This window comes from Grus americana, chromosome 7 (assembly GCF_028858705.1).
Source record: "Grus americana isolate bGruAme1 chromosome 7, bGruAme1.mat, whole genome shotgun sequence".
NCBI lineage: Eukaryota > Metazoa > Chordata > Aves > Gruiformes > Gruidae > Grus > Grus americana.
This window is the reverse complement of record NC_072858.1, coordinates 4,171,391-4,190,444: the sequence shown is the minus strand read 5'-3', so window position 1 is coordinate 4,190,444 and position 19,054 is coordinate 4,171,391. Positions and strand designations below refer to the sequence as shown.

At 46.1% G+C, this 19,054-nt stretch overlaps 2 protein-coding genes across 15 annotated transcripts in view; one reads left to right on the top strand and one right to left on the bottom strand.

Annotated features, from left to right (window-relative positions):
* Window positions 1-6,041, top strand: part of ZRANB1 (zinc finger RANBP2-type containing 1) — a 45,281-nt gene extending 39,240 nt beyond the window's left edge. For all 5 annotated transcript variants that reach the window (XM_054831201.1, XM_054831199.1, XM_054831200.1 and 2 more), the window contains exons 10-11: window positions 1,921-2,150; window positions 3,135-6,041. In XM_054831201.1, coding sequence (XP_054687176.1) covers window positions 1,921-2,150; window positions 3,135-3,353 — 449 coding nt within the window. In that variant the 3' untranslated portion in view covers window positions 3,354-6,041. The remainder of the gene's footprint in view (window positions 1-1,920; window positions 2,151-3,134) is intronic.
* A 2,063-nt stretch (window positions 6,042-8,104) lies between these two features.
* CTBP2 (C-terminal binding protein 2) overlaps window positions 8,105-19,054 on the bottom strand; it is a 142,024-nt gene continuing 131,074 nt past the window's right edge. For all 10 annotated transcript variants that reach the window (XM_054831191.1, XM_054831189.1, XM_054831190.1 and 7 more), the window contains 6 exons: window positions 17,058-17,264; window positions 15,137-15,351; window positions 14,566-14,696; window positions 13,666-13,793; window positions 12,794-12,911; window positions 8,105-9,631 (listed from right to left, as the gene is read on the bottom strand). In XM_054831191.1, coding sequence (XP_054687166.1) covers window positions 9,451-9,631; window positions 12,794-12,911; window positions 13,666-13,793; window positions 14,566-14,696; window positions 15,137-15,351; window positions 17,058-17,264 — 980 coding nt within the window. In that variant the 3' untranslated portion in view covers window positions 8,105-9,450. The remainder of the gene's footprint in view (window positions 9,632-12,793; window positions 12,912-13,665; window positions 13,794-14,565; window positions 14,697-15,136; window positions 15,352-17,057; window positions 17,265-19,054) is intronic.

Genomic DNA, 19,054 nt, shown 5'->3' with positions numbered 1-19,054 from the left:
TAAATTAATCTTCCCCAAATGGAATCCATTTTGCCCACAACGGTAATAGCGAGTGATCTCCCTGTCCTTACCTCAACCCACGAGCTTTTTGTTGTGTGTTCTCCTGCATCTTGCTGAGGAGGTGAGTGAGCAAGCAGCTCGGTGGGTACTGGACAGTCAGCCAAGGTCAGCCCACACGCTCATGTAGGAGCTGGCACAGTTTGTGATGGAACAAGGGGACCTCTTGGTCTGTCTCTAGGATCATAATTCATGGGAGAAAAGGGGGGAGTGGTCACCCTGAGGGTGCTGATGCTTTCAATTCCGAAAGGCCTTGGTGTGTAACCAACCAACGAGTACATAGATAGCACTGTCATATTTAAATGAAGCATACAATAGTAATAAATTAGTTTCCAACCCTCCATGCGTGATTGTTTTGCTGATGCCTCAGTCTAAAGATTGGAAAAAAGTTTAGGAAGTTATTTCTCTGAGTGTACATGAAGAATGAGTTTCCAGGAATTGAGGGACTGTCTTCATTACATTTGATTGTAGCATGTTATTTTCAGTGTATCTTTGAATTTTGACCAGGTGTTTGGTTCTTTCCCTGAATGTAAAGGCTTGAAATTTTTTAGTTAACACTTACCCCTTGTTCTGCATCTTCTGTGTTGAGCATTGAATTACAGTGAGACTTCATTGTAACAGGGATGGGAGGAGGAGAGCGCTAAGAAGGTATTAAATGGATTTGTCCTTAGATCTAGATGTTGTAAAAACTCGTGTGAATCTTAATCTCAAGGAAAGAGACTTTTAGGTATTTCTTGATTGCTAATTCAAGAATGGCAAAAAAAAAAAAAAAGGGCCAAATATTTACAGGTAGTCCCCACTAATCTTCATTGCAGCAAAGAAAGATGAGTTCTAAACTTCAGTAAAACCTCCAAAACTGCCCCCTGCCTCAGATTTCCATCTTAGCGTTGCCCTTCTGTCTCCGTGGACGTGCGAGGGGAAGTGAAGTGCCTTGTTTTGCTGCAGCGCCTATTCCTAACTTACTGGCAGCAGCTGTACGCCGAAAGGTTGCTATGCTACATGTGCACTTAAGTTTATGCCTGGCTATTTTTAAACTGTCACAAGGTAAGGCATGCTTTTGCTTAAGTTGTCTTGCAGCAGTACACACCAAGAATTATGTTCCTAGAAGAAAGGACTTCTAGTTTTGAGACTTCATGCACCTCAAGCAAATTACTGTCTTTATTGCTAAAAATGGTGGGGAGAAAAACTGCGGTTTCTCTCAGAATCTGTGATTTGTTGTATCTGAGTGAAATAGTATCAGCTTCTCAGCAGTCGTTATTTTGGTGACTAGAGATGCATAATTGATGCGAGTTAACTTAGTCTATTAATACAGTGTTTATGAGAAGTCCCGTTGTCTCTGGGACGGGCTACATACTTAGGTGCTGAATAACATTTAGTGCAGTAAGTTCTTTTAATAATAAGTTTTGTAAGCAGATGGTAGAATTTTTGTTCTGGTAAAAATAGATACGATTGTAGCTTTTATTTCTGTCATGCAGAATCTAATTTTTTATCTTTATATATTTTTTATTATTTTTAAGAAGAGTTACCAAACATAGGACTGCTTTTCTAACCTTGTTTTTTGTTGCTCACTGTACTATAGATTATAGGGGAATGGTGATGTGGTATTGGTTGTAATTGTAATGGCTTTTATATCTAAACTTGTACAGTTGCAGAGATACTTGACTAATCTCATGTTAACCTAATAATAATTAGCTGTACTGAAAAGTGTGACTGATATTAGCGCAGACCAAACCAAGTACGTTTTAAATGCTTCTCATGTGCTGCTGTTACTGTGTTTAGCCAAAAGCAAAAGGTTTGTGTCAAAATTCTTTGTTGCTGAACACTGTAGTTCTGAGTCTTACCCTTTGTTTTAATTTGCCGTAGGTGTATATTTGCCTTTGTTATGGGAACAGAGTTTTTGTTGGAAAAGTCCTATTGCTCTGGGCTACACAAGGGGCCATTTCTCTGCTCTGGTTGCCATGGAGAACGATGGATATGGCAATCGAGGTGCTGGTGCTAACTTGAACACTGATGACGATGTTACTGTTACTTTTCTACCGTTGGTGGATAGCGAGAGGAAATTATTGCACATTCACTTCCTTTCTGCTCAAGAGGTAAGAAATGTTTGTGGAGCTGGTGGCCTTTGTCACAGCTGCTGCTGCACTGTGGCCTCAGTGATCTCTGTAGCCCCATATGTTTTTCCAGTTCAAAGAATTATAGGGAGTATGCTCTTCTGTTTAATTAATGCTGCTCCCTTCCCCCTCATTTGAGGTGATTCTGAAAGATACTTTCCCACAAATTTGATCCTTATTTATAGCTCTGTAAATGAAACATAACTGCACTGAGCATGTGAATACAAGTGTACCATGAAAAGGACCCAGAAATAAGGATTCCGACACTAACGTGAGACTGAAATACGCTTTTTTTTTTTTAAGGATACATCATAAATATTGGCCAGTAGTTACAGTGTGCTCTACCTCTTTTTATAATGAAACTCAACTCGTTTCGTCTTTAATAACGATGATAAATACAGGGAACCACTTCAGTAAAGTGTGCACGTGGGGAGGGAAGGTTGGAAAACCTGAAGTAATCGCACTAAGCGGGCATCCTGGAGATAGAGGACGAAAACTCTGAGCTTTAAGTCGAGAGGGGTATTTTTTCAGCAAGCCACAACATTTGTTATGTCTTACAAGAGGAAGCGTTTCATGTCAAGAACTGCTAGGCTTCTAAAAACTGCTTTGTAAAACTAGAAAGCTCTTTCAGGGCTTATCCTCCTTATATATTGTGCCTACCATAAAGAAGCAGTTGCTCACAAATAACTGAAATATAGGAAGGCTATACTGGAAATATGCATCTGAAAAATTCAGAAGGGAAGAATAGCTGGAGAATATTTCCAGAGCCTTCCAATTTTGGTTGAAAACAGCGTGAATCAGTTTGGCTTCCGCAGACTCCCAGCTGTGGTGAAGTACGCTGTCAGCTTTGAAAAGGAGCTGCACCACTCCCCTAGCCTGGGTAGTTCAGGATATCACCGGCGGCTTGCCTAATGTTGCGGATTATGTTTCCAACTTCATTCTCAATCCATTTTCTCCCCCTCAAAGATAGGTAATGAGGAGCAGCAAGAAAAGCTGCTTCGGGAATGGCTGGACTGCTGCGTGACAGAAGGAGGGGTTCTGGTGGCGATGCAGAAAAGCTCTCGTAGGCGCAATCATCCGCTGGTCACCCAGATGGTAGAGAAGTGGCTCGACCGCTACCGACAGATCCGCCCTTGTACGTCCCTTTCCGATGGTGAGGAAGATGAGGATGATGATGATGAATGACGATGAAGAAATTCAAAAGAAAATTACCAGTGCAGCGTGTCTGAACCGGATTTAGCATTGTGCTTTAGCAGTTCGTTGTGGAACGACCCGATTCTAGGGGAAACATGCTGAAAAGGATTTTTCTAACCAGCATGGAGAGAGTCTAGAACCTCACCTGCTGCGTGAAGAGAGCGAAATGGGCCGGACTACAGTTTGTATAAAAACAAAAAAGAAACAAAAAACAGCTAATTTTATTATCAAGACAGAAAAAAACCACCATTTTTCTTTCTGATTGTAAATCTGTCTATAAACGTACCGCATGTGGTTGTGTAAGAGGTTGTGTAATAGGAAAAGTATACCAGCATCTTAATTATTGCGAAGAAATTTTTCAAATAGGGGCACTTGTGAAAGCACATATTAGATGGATATCTCTTCCCTCTGAGATTCTTTTACAGTTGAACTTGGTATTCTACATCACCTTTTAGATACTCTGACACGTTTCCATGAAAGGCCCTTTTATGTGAAATCTCACTAGTGCCCAGGTCAGATTGTGAGGTTTTTTTTAGTTTGCACAAAATATCCACAGCAAGTCACAAGCAAAAATACATTCATTATTTTACTAATATTTTAGTTACTGCTGTGCCCATATAATAAAATCTAAACTCTACGGAACAAACTGGAAGAGAAGCTAAATTTTTCATTGAGTGAAATTATTTGTTTCCTGAAAAAGTTTTTGTTTTGTTTTTTTTCTTTCATTTTTTTTCTTCTAATAGTTAATAGATTCCTTTCAGTATATGTAAGAATATTTATTCAGAGAAGTGACCTAAAATATAGGGATTTTATTCCGGTGAGCATACACTAAACAAAATTGTGTGAAATTTGAGAACTCGGATACCATTGAGAATTTCATATTGTCAGAACTCCGTCTTGCTGTGATACAAACTATATATAACTTTATCATTTATTCCTTCATCAACTTTGACATTGCTGCAAATGAAAAAACACCTTTTTAAAGGGTTACCTTCGGTCATTAAATCTAGTGAGAATACACTTGGCAGTTCTAATTAAAAAGAAGAATTTATGCTAAAGTTGTTTTTAAAAGCACTGTGTTATATATTTCTCAGTATGTAAACATGGGAATTTCTTGCATGTTGATTGATGTGGCCATACTTAAACTTATGTAAGTTCCTAAGATTGTAAGTTCAGAGTATATTCTCCAGTAGAAATTTTATTATATTTGATAACTTTAGCCATGTAACCTGTAATGGATAAAGTTTATCTAAAAATCTCACTTAAACACTAAAGGTTAATGCCAGTTTTTACATATACAGTGCAATTCAGGTTGTCTTGAAAAGCACTTTTGATGGTGTGGTGGTTGAATAAGGAATTTTGCAGTAGGTGAAATTGTTTTAATTATAATTTGGAAAGAAGCCCCATAGCACATATTTTTATGTAGTTCAGAGCTATGGAAACCTTGAGGATCTTGCTGCTTTTTCTTCCAAATGCTGCTTAGATGGTGTTGAAATGTGCACAACTCCTACGTAAACTTGGTGATGACACCAAAAGTCTAGAAATAATGAAGTACTGTATTAACTTCGCAATTTTCCCATCACAGATTCCACTGAGGTTTATTATGAATTGTCTTCACCTTTTTTTGGCCATTAGATCTCTGATCGGTGCATGCGCAAATTTTCAGGTAAAAGAACGCATGTTTATCTGCAATGTACCTATGATTGACCTGAACTAAACAGGCAAACCATGGATACTAGAGAGGTTCTTTGCAAGCGCCTGGTCCTGTTTCAAGATTGCTTTCTAAATTGGCATTTTCTTCAGTCCTTTTCCTTACCTTGCAGTGAAATCCTTTTATACCTTGGCTGGCTGAGGACTTAGAGCTTTTCTGCCAGGGGAACTGAATGCAGAGTAAGCTGGGTTGAGAATTTCCGTGATCTGAGCTGGCCTGCACCGTGTGCTTGGTGGGCATCGTTGATCTGCCGTGCTGTAACCCACTACACTTCTGGAGGTCCCTCTAGTTCAGGACTAAGTATGCCAGCTTTAGAAGTTCTCAGTCAATAACCAGATCGCTGTAAATTCAGATCCTGGCTTACCCAGGACTAGCTTCCCTGGGCAGAGCACCATTGGAATGGACAAAAGGATAAGCTCCTGCCTTCGCTGGGCTGCTCCAAGGGGTGCGCAAAATGCCAGGTGGAGTTTTAACATCCCCCCCCCCGCCCCTTTACTTTCTGCAGTACTGTTCTGTTTAAGGAAGTAAAGCTTCCTTTGTAATGTGGGGAGAATAACTAATGTGAAAGTCCACCTCGAGCCAAATGGGACGAGTGCGCCTTTCCTCACCTCCCGTTGCTGTGCGCGGGCAGCCTGCCTTCCAGTCTCACGGTCCCCGTCCCCAGACAGCACTTCACTGTAGCGAGTGGCAGTTCACCGTGCTGTCAGTTCAGCTGTTTTTCAAACGCATGCACCGTGCTCTCCGGTATTTATCTAGTTCTGGTATGAGGACAGTCCTGGTACTTCAGAGCTCGTTGGCTTTCTTGATCATTATTGTTTTGTTTTGATGTGCTGTAAAATGGTATGTTCAGGTTAATAACACTTCACAGGTTGTTTCGGAACTGGTGAAGTTATCTTTTTCCAAAATCAAAGTAATCCAAACCTCATGTACCTGTAGATTAAAGAGATGCAAACCCCTGCTTTGTGCTAGCACGGTAGTCAGTGTATGTTAATGGGTTCTCTCCTTGAATTGCATACTTGAAAGTTTACAAACACTGAGATTAATTTGCAAATGCTACCTTGCAGCTTGTCAGCAAGTTCTGCTCTTTTAGCCAAGTATATATATATATATATATATATATATATAAAATATCGGGTTTCTCAATGTTATTTTCCTCATATTATTGCTCGCAGTAGCACACGCTCTCCTAGCACAAAACTTGGCTTTTTATTGCTACCTCCTTTACATCTGGTTGTTTTTTTCTGGTTTTATTTATGAATTCCTCAGTGAAAATCCCTGTATTTCTTTTGTTTTTAATATATTAAAATTTAGTAATTCTGGATTCTTCCAAAGTTCTGCTGCATGGCTTATGGCAAGTATTACTAGACTGTGTTTACTCCATTTGTGTGCATTTAGACACCCTTGTTTAATGGCTGCTTTTCCTTTTTTTCCCCTTTTCTTCAGTGACTTCTCTTAACCCCCTTTGGTTTTTTTAGGTTTTATTGTCTGTTGCCTACAAGCTGCTTTTTTTTAAGCTACATCTGTCAGCAAAGTAACAGCACAAATCTCTAGCAGCAATTGTTTATCTCCTGTTTCTTTCCCCAGTAACTTTCTGAGAGTCGCAGCGTGCCACTCCCCGGGGCTTTGGCGTATCTCGATCAATCATGACGATACTCCTCCCTTTCCGCTTCCGTGGATCTTCTCCCCACGTTTCGCTGGCGTTTGTGCTGCGGGTGCTTGAAACCCAACAGCGGAGGGGAACTTCTAAAACTGCAATCCGTTACTAAAAGATGTCCTTTAGTTTGTAACCCTTGGCATCTCGTCATTTCTTCTCGTTGAGCTTGTAGCATTTCAGTACTGCCTACGTCTGTGTCCATCCTTGGTCTTAGTTGAGAGGGAGGTTGGGTGTTGGATGAAAACCACTGCATTCGCCATTCGCTGTGAGGCGTGAGCTGAGCCTCTTGCTGTCCTGGTGTGGAGTCCACTGCAGGAGGAACCGCCGGTGCCTCAGATCCTGCGACACAGGGAAGTGCTTGCACCCATCTGGGATGCAACTGCTTATTTAAAAGCAAATGCAAGTACCAGAGCTAGTGGATTTTTAAAACAACTCTAAACCTTAACATCAATTACATGTTTTCCTCTTGGTTTTTACTGTCACTTCAGCATTTCCCAAATACGTTCTCTGTAAGTAAACTGTTCTATGCTCCTGCTTCTCCTGGTGCTCATGGATAGTCACTGGGGCGCTATGGCCATCACCGACAGAGCGGTCACTCACCTATGAAAGGCAACCTCTTTTTTAACATGTTCGGAGCTGGTAACTAGCTTCAGTTTAATTTAAATCAAACAGAATGCAGAGTTTTGTAACCTAGACGCTTTTGGGTTTCAGCTCTAAAAGTCCCTTTCCAGATGAAGCTTTGCCCTGTCTGAGGCCACGCGCTGGCACTCTGCAGTGTAAGAGACAGGGTGGAAACGAAACAATGGGCCTTTTGTCTGGTGACGCTTGATGCTGCTACCACCTCTCACGCATCTTTTCAGCTTTGTTAATGCTTCATTTCTTGAGTATGGACAAAAAACGTTGTTTGAGGTGTAGCTGCCTTCGTAGCTCAATGGAAACCACAGTCATCTTTTTCCACCTAGGCTGTGTATAATGTCCCACTTAATTTGTGAATATTTAAAATTATATAAATCAGTTTACAGCTTATGGACAGCACCACCTGAAACTGAATTCAGGAGTGTTTCCCCAGCAGTGCAATTTTAAAACTGACAAGCTTTAGAACAGTAAGCTTGACCTGAGTTGCTCCCACATTTCTCCAGCCTGCTGTAGTAAGCTGAGGACAGATCCTGGGCCAAGGCAAACCTTTAAGCATCACCCTTCTGCTGACCATGACGTGAGCAGGGCCCGCAGGCACTGACGTCAGACTTGAGCCAAACTTACCTGCTCTCTGCTCTCAAATCCTGCTCATTTCCGTGCCTTACTCTGCGGTCTCAGTGTCTTCAACTCAAAGCATCAGATTGCAGCGAGAGCTTTTACCTTTCAGAAATTATAGAAATTTTATCACTTTTTATTGAAAACTGCACCGAACGCTAAATGTCCACCTTTACAATAAACAAATACAATAACGGTAACACACTAAAACAAAACATACTTCTGATAGCCATTGGTTTGTTTTTTTTTTCTGTTTGGGACAGCTTAAGATTTCTTTTTTTTGTCACAGAAACAGGAATGTACCCATACAAAGGCTCAAAATAGGCCATCTTTTTAAAAACAAAAAGGCGATGATTCACAAAAGACTATGAATATAACATGTAACTAGTTGATACAAATCTAATAGGATTTGTTAAAATCAGTCACATCTAATAACACATTTTGAAGTGTTCTTGTATAAAATATCACGTGAAGAAAAGAAGACTTTTATCAATGTCTAAAAAAGTGGGTTTTGTTCATAGACAGTCTGACAAGTTACCATAAAAAGTGTTTCCTGAGACATAAGGAAATGCAACATTATTCTTGAACCCTTTCCAGCTCAAGACTTTTTCCACTTGATAAAATAGCTGCAGATTTAAAACTGAGAAAATATATTTGAGTACAAATAGTGTGTGAAACTTAATACTTTCTTCTTTTTTTCTTTTTTTCTTTTTTTTTTTTTCTTGCATCATTGCAGGGCGTAGGTGAATGCACAGCTACTTTATTCAGTGTATTGGGCAGAGAAGAGACTGGCAGTTTGTTTTTTCTTTAGCCTGGGAGAGCAGCGGCTGTTGCCAGGAGCCCTTTCTGCCCTCCCCATCCCACGGATCCTGGCTGGAATGGCTTGAACTTAAACCTGGCAGGAGAACTTCCGTTACACGTCACTGGCCCTGGGAGACTGCAAAAAGGATTACTACTATTTTTTTTTTTCTTCCACTTCTAAGCCAGTACTGATGCCTCCCGTTAGAAGAGGTAACCAGACACAAGAGTAAGGAAAGGGCTGAAGCCACATAATGGTTTCCTCTTACATTTCTAGGTTAACTCTGCAAAGATTGCTTAATGCAATGGTTTGAAAACAGGAGCAGAAGCCCTATCCTTCCCAAGGAATTGAGGGGGAAAAAATCTATTTTTATTCATGTGATTGATGCACAGATGAAGGAAACTTAACACACAATAACAGAAGTTGATCATTAATGTATCACATCCTAGTTTTCAGCGCTTCAGTAAGCAGGTGACTTCTTCAGGGCTTCTCCCCAGTCTTGACTGCTATCGCTTTGTCGTTAACACTGGAACATCAATGATGCGTCTGTCCAAAATCAACATTACAAATTTTGTATCAAATTCTTTTTTTTAGTTCATGTATAACTTCTTTTTCAATGTCTCTTGGTCCCAAGTTTATTGAATGATTTTTTTTTTTTTTTTTAAATTATCTGCTATTGCTCGTTGGGATGTTCCCTGTTGTCCCCGTGTTTTGTGGGCTGGTTAGGAGATGGAGCTTGGGAAGGATGTGCCACTGTGGGAAGATTGTGGGTAACGGGGATGCCTCCGGGAATGATGCCCTCCATAGCTGCCGGTATTCCTCCCGGTGCGACGCTGACCATCCCAGGTGGATACCTGGGAGAGGGGACAGAGAGAGGCAGGGTTGTCACCTTGGAGCTCGCCACAGACTGCATGAATGACCCACCTGCTGGGCAGAGGCTATGGAGGAAATGAGCAGCAGAGAGATTCTGCTTCTCTACCAGAGCTGAGTTTGGGTTTCCTTTTAAATTACAGGGGATAGCTCAATGTCAAACCACTGCTGCAGGGGGTCAGATTTGCTATTTTTCATTTAACATGCATGACCCCTCCTCCCTCGTTTCTTTCCTGGCAGCTCCTTCATCTTTCCACTTGTGTAGAAGTACTGACAGTCGGGGCGGTAAATGCCGACACTGTCACCTCCTGAGGTTAACTTCTTACATCCAGAATGATTTGAAACTAGCACTGGTGTCGGCTTAACACCTGAGCTCAAAGCAGAGGTTTGCAAAGGCATTCACACTGACTTTGCAACCAAAAATTGTGTATGTGGGGCTTTTGGTTTTTAACCCCTGAGCAAGTTGTGACTAACAAAGAGTATTTCAGTCCTGGCAATGCCTGATGGGCCAGTACAGTTTATGCTTTGAAAGGAGAGTGAACAAGGTTTTATTTATATAGAGTACGTTCTCATACATGTAAAAACCCCAAGCGCTGCAGTGATAAAGGAGAGAAGAGGAAGATGATGATAGACTCAATATTTGCTATTAATTACCAAGATATTTTAAATGAAGTCAGACTGTTCTAAACCTTTATTGCTTTGTTTGCCTGAACTCGACACTTTTAATACTAAAAGCACACACTAGAGATGTGATACCATGACCTATAGTAACAATTTCCTGGTGCTGAACTGCAGGAGGAGACAAATAATTTTGCCAACTGGATATAAATAAGCAGCAGCCAGCTACAGGGACTCTTCTCGGCAGGAGAATGTTGCAGCAGTGGGGAAAGTGGAGCAAAACACACACCTGCCCCCGGGTCATGGAGCCAGTATTTTCTGGAAGATTTGAATTAGGTGAAACCTTTATGCCTGAAACTGAAGTTTCTTGTCAGCAACACCTAACCCCCCCACACTTTTTCTTAAAAGTTGTTTGACCAGAAATCACTTGGAGTGCTTTTCCAAAAAACCCTTGTGCTTGATGCCCGTAAGTTGATGCAGACTCCTACTAGCCTGTTAATAGATGGGCACAAATTAATTTCCTTTAACATAAACCAAATGCCCTTGATAAAAGGAACCACGTCAGACTAAAAGCAAGTACAGATGAGAGTGAGTAATCTTCTCCGGGAGCGAGTTTGGATTTTTTTTTTTTCAGCTCATTCACTGGACACCGGGGCAGCAGCAGCAGCTTTTGAGCTGTGTGCTGATGAGCAATTACTGATCGGTGCTTTCGGGAACCCATCCGCTCCCTTTCTGCACCCATGTGTGTGTTGTTTTCTGTAAACCCTAGTGCAGCCTTTGCTGAGCACAGAAGGGTGGTGGCTGTCGTCCCTACGTCTGTACCGCTGCTTTGCCCTCGTCACACCAATTTTTACCTGCTCTTCTGTTTCTTTCCCTGTTCCTCCTTATCGTCAGGCCTGTTTTCTGCAGCTCTTCCCACAAAGCTCCAGACTGGCCTTTGTTGGGTAATTCTGTATTAGCTATAAGCAGTCCCCTATGACCACAGTGAGGTGTACAGGTTGGACAAATGTTTTGAGTAAGTGTCCTCCACTACGATACCAAGACTGCATCATCTTCTGTACCTTCTAACAGGTTGCTGAAGCATATGAAAGCCCTCCTCTTTTGAAAAACTGGGTAAGGAATTATCTTGAATGCTCCCTGCAAAGCCAAATGCTAGCACATTGACCTAATCATCCCTGTGTGTGGATACCTTTGAACACCTACACCTGGTCTGTAAGTTTTCCCTCTACAGAAGCTGAGCTGCATCTTCCTCATGTAGCCACAGAGCAGAGCTGAAAAGCAGGGTTGGATCTGGTCCGTCTTCCTTTCTAAGAGCAGGGTGAGTTCTACATGTTCCAAGAAATGGCACTGAGTTTGAGAAAGGAGGAGAAGAAATGAGAATTTCTTGAGCTATCCACAGGGAAGATGTTATTGGGCAACGAGGCTAAAACCCTCTGGAGGTCTGCTGGACGCGTGGGGACTGAGGGCCCCAACCACAAGCACCTTCCTGCTGCCACCATTGCTTAGGGAAAGGCGGAGGGGGAGCCAGGACGGGAAGGGAGGTGTTCCCTGCCCAGGAAGGGGGTGAGCTGACCCCAGGAGCTTACAGGGGGGCAGCGGGGCCACGGCTCCCCAGGAGCTTAGCAAGGATGAAGCACCCTGCAGGGCCAGAGGCTAAGCCTGGAAGCCAAGGCCCGTCCCCGGGGGATGGCATTGCCCACACACTTCGGAGCAGTCAGGAGCAGGGCCAAGGGCGATGTTGTCACCAGGTTTGGATGTTTCAGTCTACACATTGTGCCGGTCAACGTGAGCAGTTGCTGCCTGTGACCTGCAGGTAGTTGTGAATGTGCAGGGCTGTGGCACGTGTGTTGCTCGGGGCCTTGCCCGCTCCAGGGCTCTGCTGCCAGGTGCGTTCCTGCCCGCCTCTGCCCTGTAACGTGACCTGACGTGCCCCGTGGGTTTTTTTGCTATCTCAGAGTATTTCTGGCAACAGTGATATGCTGAAGGCTGCCCATGCTCTAGCTGAGTCCTTGTGCCTAATATCTCTCAACGTGCTTTGAGCCACCCAAAGTGGAGCAATAAGTACCCCTAATCTCAGGGATTTAGATGGAAATTAGGCCACCTGACTATGGACCTATATTTGGAGCTTTCACCCTGGCTCTAACCCACAAGCTGGGCCAGGCTCACAGCCCAAGCAGTCAGTGCATAGACAGAAGCTCAGAGCAATTCCTCCTTTGGTTTAGAAGTTATGCTTGCTTACGGGTCTGGGGCTCCTGCCACCTACAGAGAAGCCACATGAGTGACGGCTGGCCCACCAGAATGAAGGCTTTGTAAGTGGGAGGCTTTATAAACCCATGGTTAAATCGAGCAGGGCTAGTAATCCCAGCGACATGACTACTGGTCCCCAGGGAGGGCAACTTCGCAGTCACCAGCTGAGCCAATGCAGATGTTGCTGCTTTGGCTTTCATGCTCGCTTTACAGCTGGAACCCCAAACCCACCACCTCTGCAGGGGAACTGCCCGCTGCGCCGGGCCTCTTCTCTAGCTTACCTGTACGTGGCACCATTGAGCTCTGGATGAATTGCTTGCTGATCTATTACTGACCACGGAGCTGTTGTGACAAAGAATTCCTTATTCACGCAGTTCCTTAGGCTTTCTGGGATGCGCCCTGGAGTTGGTAATAAAGGTAAGGATGTGTCAGGTGAGCCCTAGCTTCATCACCCTCTAATAATAAGCTACAATTTTTCCATTTTGCTATATTTGTTAGTATAAAGAGAGGGGGGGAGATGCAGAAATCCCACATCCCTTGTTTCAGGAGGACTTTTTGTTTGCCCTGAGGTGCAGGGTTGGAGACCAGTTTCCCACCCCGAGTCCCAACTCTGCTTTCAGAGAAGCTGCTGCCGTGAGCCTACTGATTTCAAAGAGGGGCTAGCCAGACCTGAAGCTTTGCTATCCCTGTTAACAAGGGGGGCAATTTTTAGGACAAGAGAACCACTCATTTGCTGGAGTATCGTGCCCACCATCTTGGAGCAACTCAGTTACAGCAAGAGTTGGACACAGGTGCCCTCACTGCTTTGGGATTTGGTTTTGGCATGCAGTCGGCTATGGTATGCACCACCTTTTGGGTTAGAACCATTACAAGGGGCAGCAATTATTGCTTCACCCTCCTTTTCTTCCCAGTCACAGATACTTTGCCATGCTGCACAAGTGCCCCATTGATTTCAAAAACCCCAGACAAACCAAAACGTGCCAAAAAGCCGTCTCACCCGACCACAAACATGCCCAACTGACAGGAAAGTGAAGTTTGGTTTCTCAGCTCTTTTGCTGGGAAGAAAATCAGGGTTAGAGCCCTTTCCCAGTTTCCTGGTGAAGCCCTGTTAGCACACATGAGCTAATCCCAGCTTCTCCGTGGGGCTGGGTACCTGTGATTGCACGCCGGATTTCAGTAGCAGCAGCTTCTCTCATCTCTAGTGACGCCTGCTCACTGTACCAAGCGGTGTGCGGAGTACAGATTAAATTAGGAGCATCTTTCAACGGGCCTTGAGCAAAACTGGGAGCAGGGAGAAACAAAAGAAAATTAATCAATGTTTACAAAGAGAATAACATATATTATGAATGGCAAAAGGCTTGTGGCCTGCCCTCTGCCTATGCAAGCCTTGGTCCCCAGCCCCTTGCCTGCGGCACCTGGGCTGGAAGGAGCCCAACAGCATCCTGCCAGCCCAAAATGGCCACGGGCACGCTGGGGAGGAAGCACGGCTCCAGTGCAGGGTGCAAACTGAAAAAGCACCAAAAAAGAGCCCGTAAGGCTGAAACCCCAACCTACTGGGTGGTTGTTCATAATGCTCCCATAGGAATAAATGCCTGGAGGTCTCTCTGCAGCAGCATGGGGATGTGGGGACAGGCTACGGGTCATCTAGCACAGGGTGGGAGGATGTGGATAAGGGGGAGTTCCCCCTTGTAGGAGCATACTTTCTGTTTTTAAAAAAATGTTTCAGAAAACACAAGCAAACTACTAGTCCTACCCCCGTCCCCAGTCTGTAGCGAGAGAAGCTGCGCACCCACTTATAACCGACCCCTTCCCAGCTAGTGGTAGCCTGGGGGCAAAAATGCCCAACACTCAACGGAGTAAGTTTGTCCTTATGGACTAGCAAGAGCTGGAAAACCAGCCCACGCCCAATGCATGCTGCAAGGTGCCACAGCCCATCCTCAAACCAGTAGGACTGTCCTGCAGCGCTGGTGTTGTGTGACAAGGCGCATGGATGTTGTGCACCCCCTGGACATGCAGCTACAGATGGCAACCCCAGAGAAAACCAGAGCTTTACCTAAATGGTTCCGACTCGTGCACGTCAAGTGCAGCCCCTCGTATCCGTCCCTCCTTCAGGGCTTGAGTTAAGGCCTTCTCATCCACCAGCCCCCCACGTGCCGTGTTCACCAGGAATGCTCCCTGCCTCATCTGGCGGCGGCCGGGGAGAGAGAGATGGGAGTGAGCTTGGTGCAGTGACCTGGTCCTACCCCCACCCTGATGCAGCAGCGGGTGCCCTGGGGTGCCTCTGGCCGGGACTGCACCCCGCTTTTCATGCCGAGTGGCTGTGCTCCTTACCCAGAGCAATCCCCATCCTGGTTCACGTGGGTTTTCTGTGGAAAGCCAGCCCTGGCTGGTATCAGCAAACAAAACCCACTGCTGCCATCACCTGTGCCCCACAGACATAGGGCTCGCTTCCCCCCAGTAAACACCGTGGGGAGACAGCTGGGCTGTTGGGTGCAAGCAGCTGTTTCAGAGATAGCCCACAGGTACTACGGCACTGGCTTGGACCCATGGCCAGCACCGATGCTTGGGGTTTGCCCGCTGAAGAGCAGAGCACTCTCCTCGGTCGTGCACATGAGGTGAATTACCTGCTTAATCGTGAAGTCGTTGATAAGGTGATGGTTATGTTCATTAAGGTTACAGTGCAACGAGACACAGTCGCTCTGATAGAGCAGGTCCTGGAGCGTGTAGACCCGCTGGACTCCCAGGGACCTCTCTATCCCATCCTGCAGGTATGGGTCATAAAATATCACATTGAAGCCAAACGCCTTGGCTCGGACGGCGACTGCCTGCGCAGTGCGACCTGTGTGCGAAGGAAAGAGAGGGTATTTTTAACTGATTCCCACCTCCCCGACTCCATGTGGCTGAGCTGCCCCGTGGCCTGACCCTCCCGCCCCAGCCTGGCCCTGGACTGCTGTGGGGTCCCCTGGGACGTCCTGGACTCCCAGGACACCGCGCAAAGGGATGCTGGCTGGACGGCAAACCTGGACCACCTTGCACAGGAAGGGCTGTGCTTGGCTCTAGCAATTGTGAGATGCTTGTGTTAAATTTTTTTTAAAAAGCAAACCGAGCATCTGCCAGTTCATGGCCATTCGAACACGTGGCACTATCTGCAGCCACGTGGGTCTGGTGGGGAAGGCACAATGTGAATCTCGGTCCCACCGATGTGCAGCTCTAGACATGGCAGAGAAATCATCCTCTGTGGCACTGTGTCCACCAAGAAAAGCTGCCTGTTTTAGGCAAGTTGTTTGTGGTAAGTTTTTAGCCCAGCCCCTCGCTGAACAGCTGGTTAATTGGCCATGACAAAGACAACTGTTGTGGCTTGGAAGCAGAGACCTAGCACAGCCGCTGTGCTGGGGAGGGATGGCTGCGGTGCTGCTGGAGCCCCCCTGCCCATCCCCACCACAAGGGCTGCACAGGCTCCATGGGCCAAGCCTCAATTATTTATTTATCTGTTAATTTTTCCAGCTGGTAGCGGTGTGATGCCCTGGTTTGGTGGTGCAGAGCAACGTCCCACCTGTGCATGCAGACATCTGAGGCTGTCCCAGTGCCCCAGAGATGCAGGCTGGTGTCCGCTGGGTGTCTGCACAGACGGCCAGCTGTCAGCACACAGACAGGCACGTGCTGCTGCCTGCACCTCGGCCCTGTCAGATGGCCCAGGCTAACTTGGATCTCCCCGCCTATCCACCTTGCCTCAGTTTCCCCATTTAAACACAGTCATACACCAGCTTTTTGCACTAACTGGCCCAAGAGCTTCACAGGACAACAGTGTGAAGCAAGCGGGGAAAACGGCTGCTGCGCAGAAAGCCAGTGGGAATACTGCTGCGGCATTCGTGTCCTGTTCCCGGCTGACCCTCCCCAGCAGCCACCCTCCAGCAGCCAGAATTGCTCCCTAAACTGGCACCTCACCAAATCTTTTCTGCTCGTGTTTCTGCTGCTTTGCGTGTGTCTGGCCACCAAGATGGGTTTCTGCTGCCTGACTGCACCTACTGTACCATCTAACCATGGCTGGACTCAGCTCCCAACAGGGGTGGCCAAGAGGGCTGTCAGCAGAGGTGCTGATGCCACCTCTGATGCCGAAACTCTCTATTGCTATAGGTGAACTGAAGACAAACTTTGTTACACAGCCCTGCCAACATGCAGGGCAGAATTGCTCAGAAGAGCCAGGCTGGTGTAGCTGTGGCTTGGGGACAGGCTTGTTTTGGGAGAGGACAGCAGCACTATCAGGTGTGGTCCCTCTTGAGGCACTGATGGGTTTCACCAGCATTCCTTCAAGGACTCAGCCAAGGCTCACAAAATACGGCTCCTTCCTCGAAAAATCAGCGTAAGATTCTCCCTACTTCACGCTGAGCCACTGTGGTGGTTCTGGTTTTGAAAAAAAAAAAAATATCCTCATTTTAGGTCCTTCTCAGGACAGTGAAATGGTGCCAAGACTTCCTCAAAGGCTGAACACTGGGCCGGCAGTGCCTCATGCACTGTTCGCATGCAGCTTGCCCTTCACCAACGTACCGAAGCCAATGAGGCCAAGCGTCTCCCCTCTGATGCGGGCAGCGCCAGAGGCCACCTCCCGGATCTGCTCCACGCTCTGCACCCGCGTGCCTTCCCGCAGCGCCTGGTAGAGCCACGTGTTTCGCCGGTAGAGGTTGAGGACGTGGCAGACGGTGGAGTCGGCCGTCTCCTCCACGGCGGCCGAGGGGATGTTGCAGACGGCGATCCCTGCAGAGGCAACACCACAAAGCACAACCGTGGCTCAGGGGGGCAGCCCCGGCCTTGCACCCCATAGCAAAGTGGAGGGGCTCCTGGCCCTTCACCCTCACATCACCCATCCAGCCTGTGAGGTTTTTTAAGCACTTGGAGTCATGTTTTCCAAGGATGTGCATGTTTTAGGTACAGCAACCTGGAATCTCTGCAAAAGCCATCATGACTGGTAATGCTCGGGGGTGCCCTATGCCTCGGCATGTCTCTCGAGTAAGGACAAGTGCAGATTTCAAGCGCAATGTTCTACGCAGGAGTAACTCCAGGAGCAACGGTGTATTTTGCAATAGAAAATCTTATTCTTGTTTAGTTTAATCTACCTTCAAAGCAAATTCAATTGCACTGGCACAAGTTGCTCCTTTTCCATAGTAAGACTGATCAGCCATTAAATTATTTAGGGACCAATAATTTGGTGCATTCAAGCAGCATGGTGCACCAGGTCACCTTCCCCTTCCACCAACAAGCACCGACCAAAATAGTTGACTGAAAAAAGTCGAGACTCGTGCTGGAGCAGCTCTCCCACCATGGCACCACTGCCACACACCCCTGCCTGCCCTGGCACGGATCTCAATAACAGACCTTTTGTTTCTTAGCCACAAAAGGTTCATTTTAAACTGCCACGTCCCTACTTGGAGCTGCAAGTATTAAGTTCACAGAAAATGCCTCCCCGACCATTGCCCCATCCAGGCTCTGGCTTGGTAACGTGTCTAAGGGTGTGCTTCATTTCGCGTCTGCTCAGCAGAGCAGTTAAGCACATGTTTATATCCCACTGGATTCAATGTGATTTAAACACACATTCAAAGATGGGCATGTATTTGCGTGCTTTACTGGACTAGTGCCTTTGAGTAGAAACCATGAACAAGTAGGAGATAAAGACAGAATAAGATATTCAGAAAAATCCCCTTCCACTATAATGGGCATGGAATCAAAACTGAAAAATCTGTTTCCCACTCCCCTGGCAATCTCCCTGCTCCCAGGAACCCACTTTTCTGTTTTTAACGCTGTTTTCCACCCTAAGGCTGTTTGAAAAATCTACAGAAACTGGGAGAAAACTGACTGACCCTACAGGGAGAAAAAACCCCAATGCCAACCAACCCCCAGAGACGCTGTCTGCGTCCTCTCCCTTTCAGGGTCATGATGCTCCTGTCCCCATGAGCTCAAAGCTGATGCTGTCTCCACATCATCTCTTCCACAGAGGAACTTCTGATTTACCTCGGGGATGCAGGTGCAGCCCATAAACCCTGCTGACGGCCTGTCCAAGTCCCTGACAAAGTGGGACCAAGAAGACCACATGTTTAAGTATATTTGTAGGCAGAGGCTGTGGTTGCTGACAGGGAAAGAGAAGAGATGAGAAGGCTGGAGGGTGATGGGCAGCCCCAGCAGCACTCCCCATCAGCCTGCAGCTCCGCCAAGGGTCCCCGTCACCATCCCTGTCGGCACTTGTCCCCTTTCTGATGGACTGCTTGCTTATAGAGCTAGATGACCCCGGGCTGCCTTTCCCACAAGCTTCTTACACTGTTATTTACTCCTGTGCCCCCAGGAGCAGGAGCTGCTGGCACCGGGGATTACGTACCCACGGCGGATGGTTCAACACCAGCATCTCATGCTGGGAGTTTCTTCTAGTGGGTCAAAACTGGTCCCGTCAGCCCGGCCAGCGAGGCGCAGGCAGCTGCTAGTGCATAGCCAGGCACTGTGTTTAGACATTGGTCATTTATTGACTGCACAGTTTAAAAACTACCTTATGGAAAGCA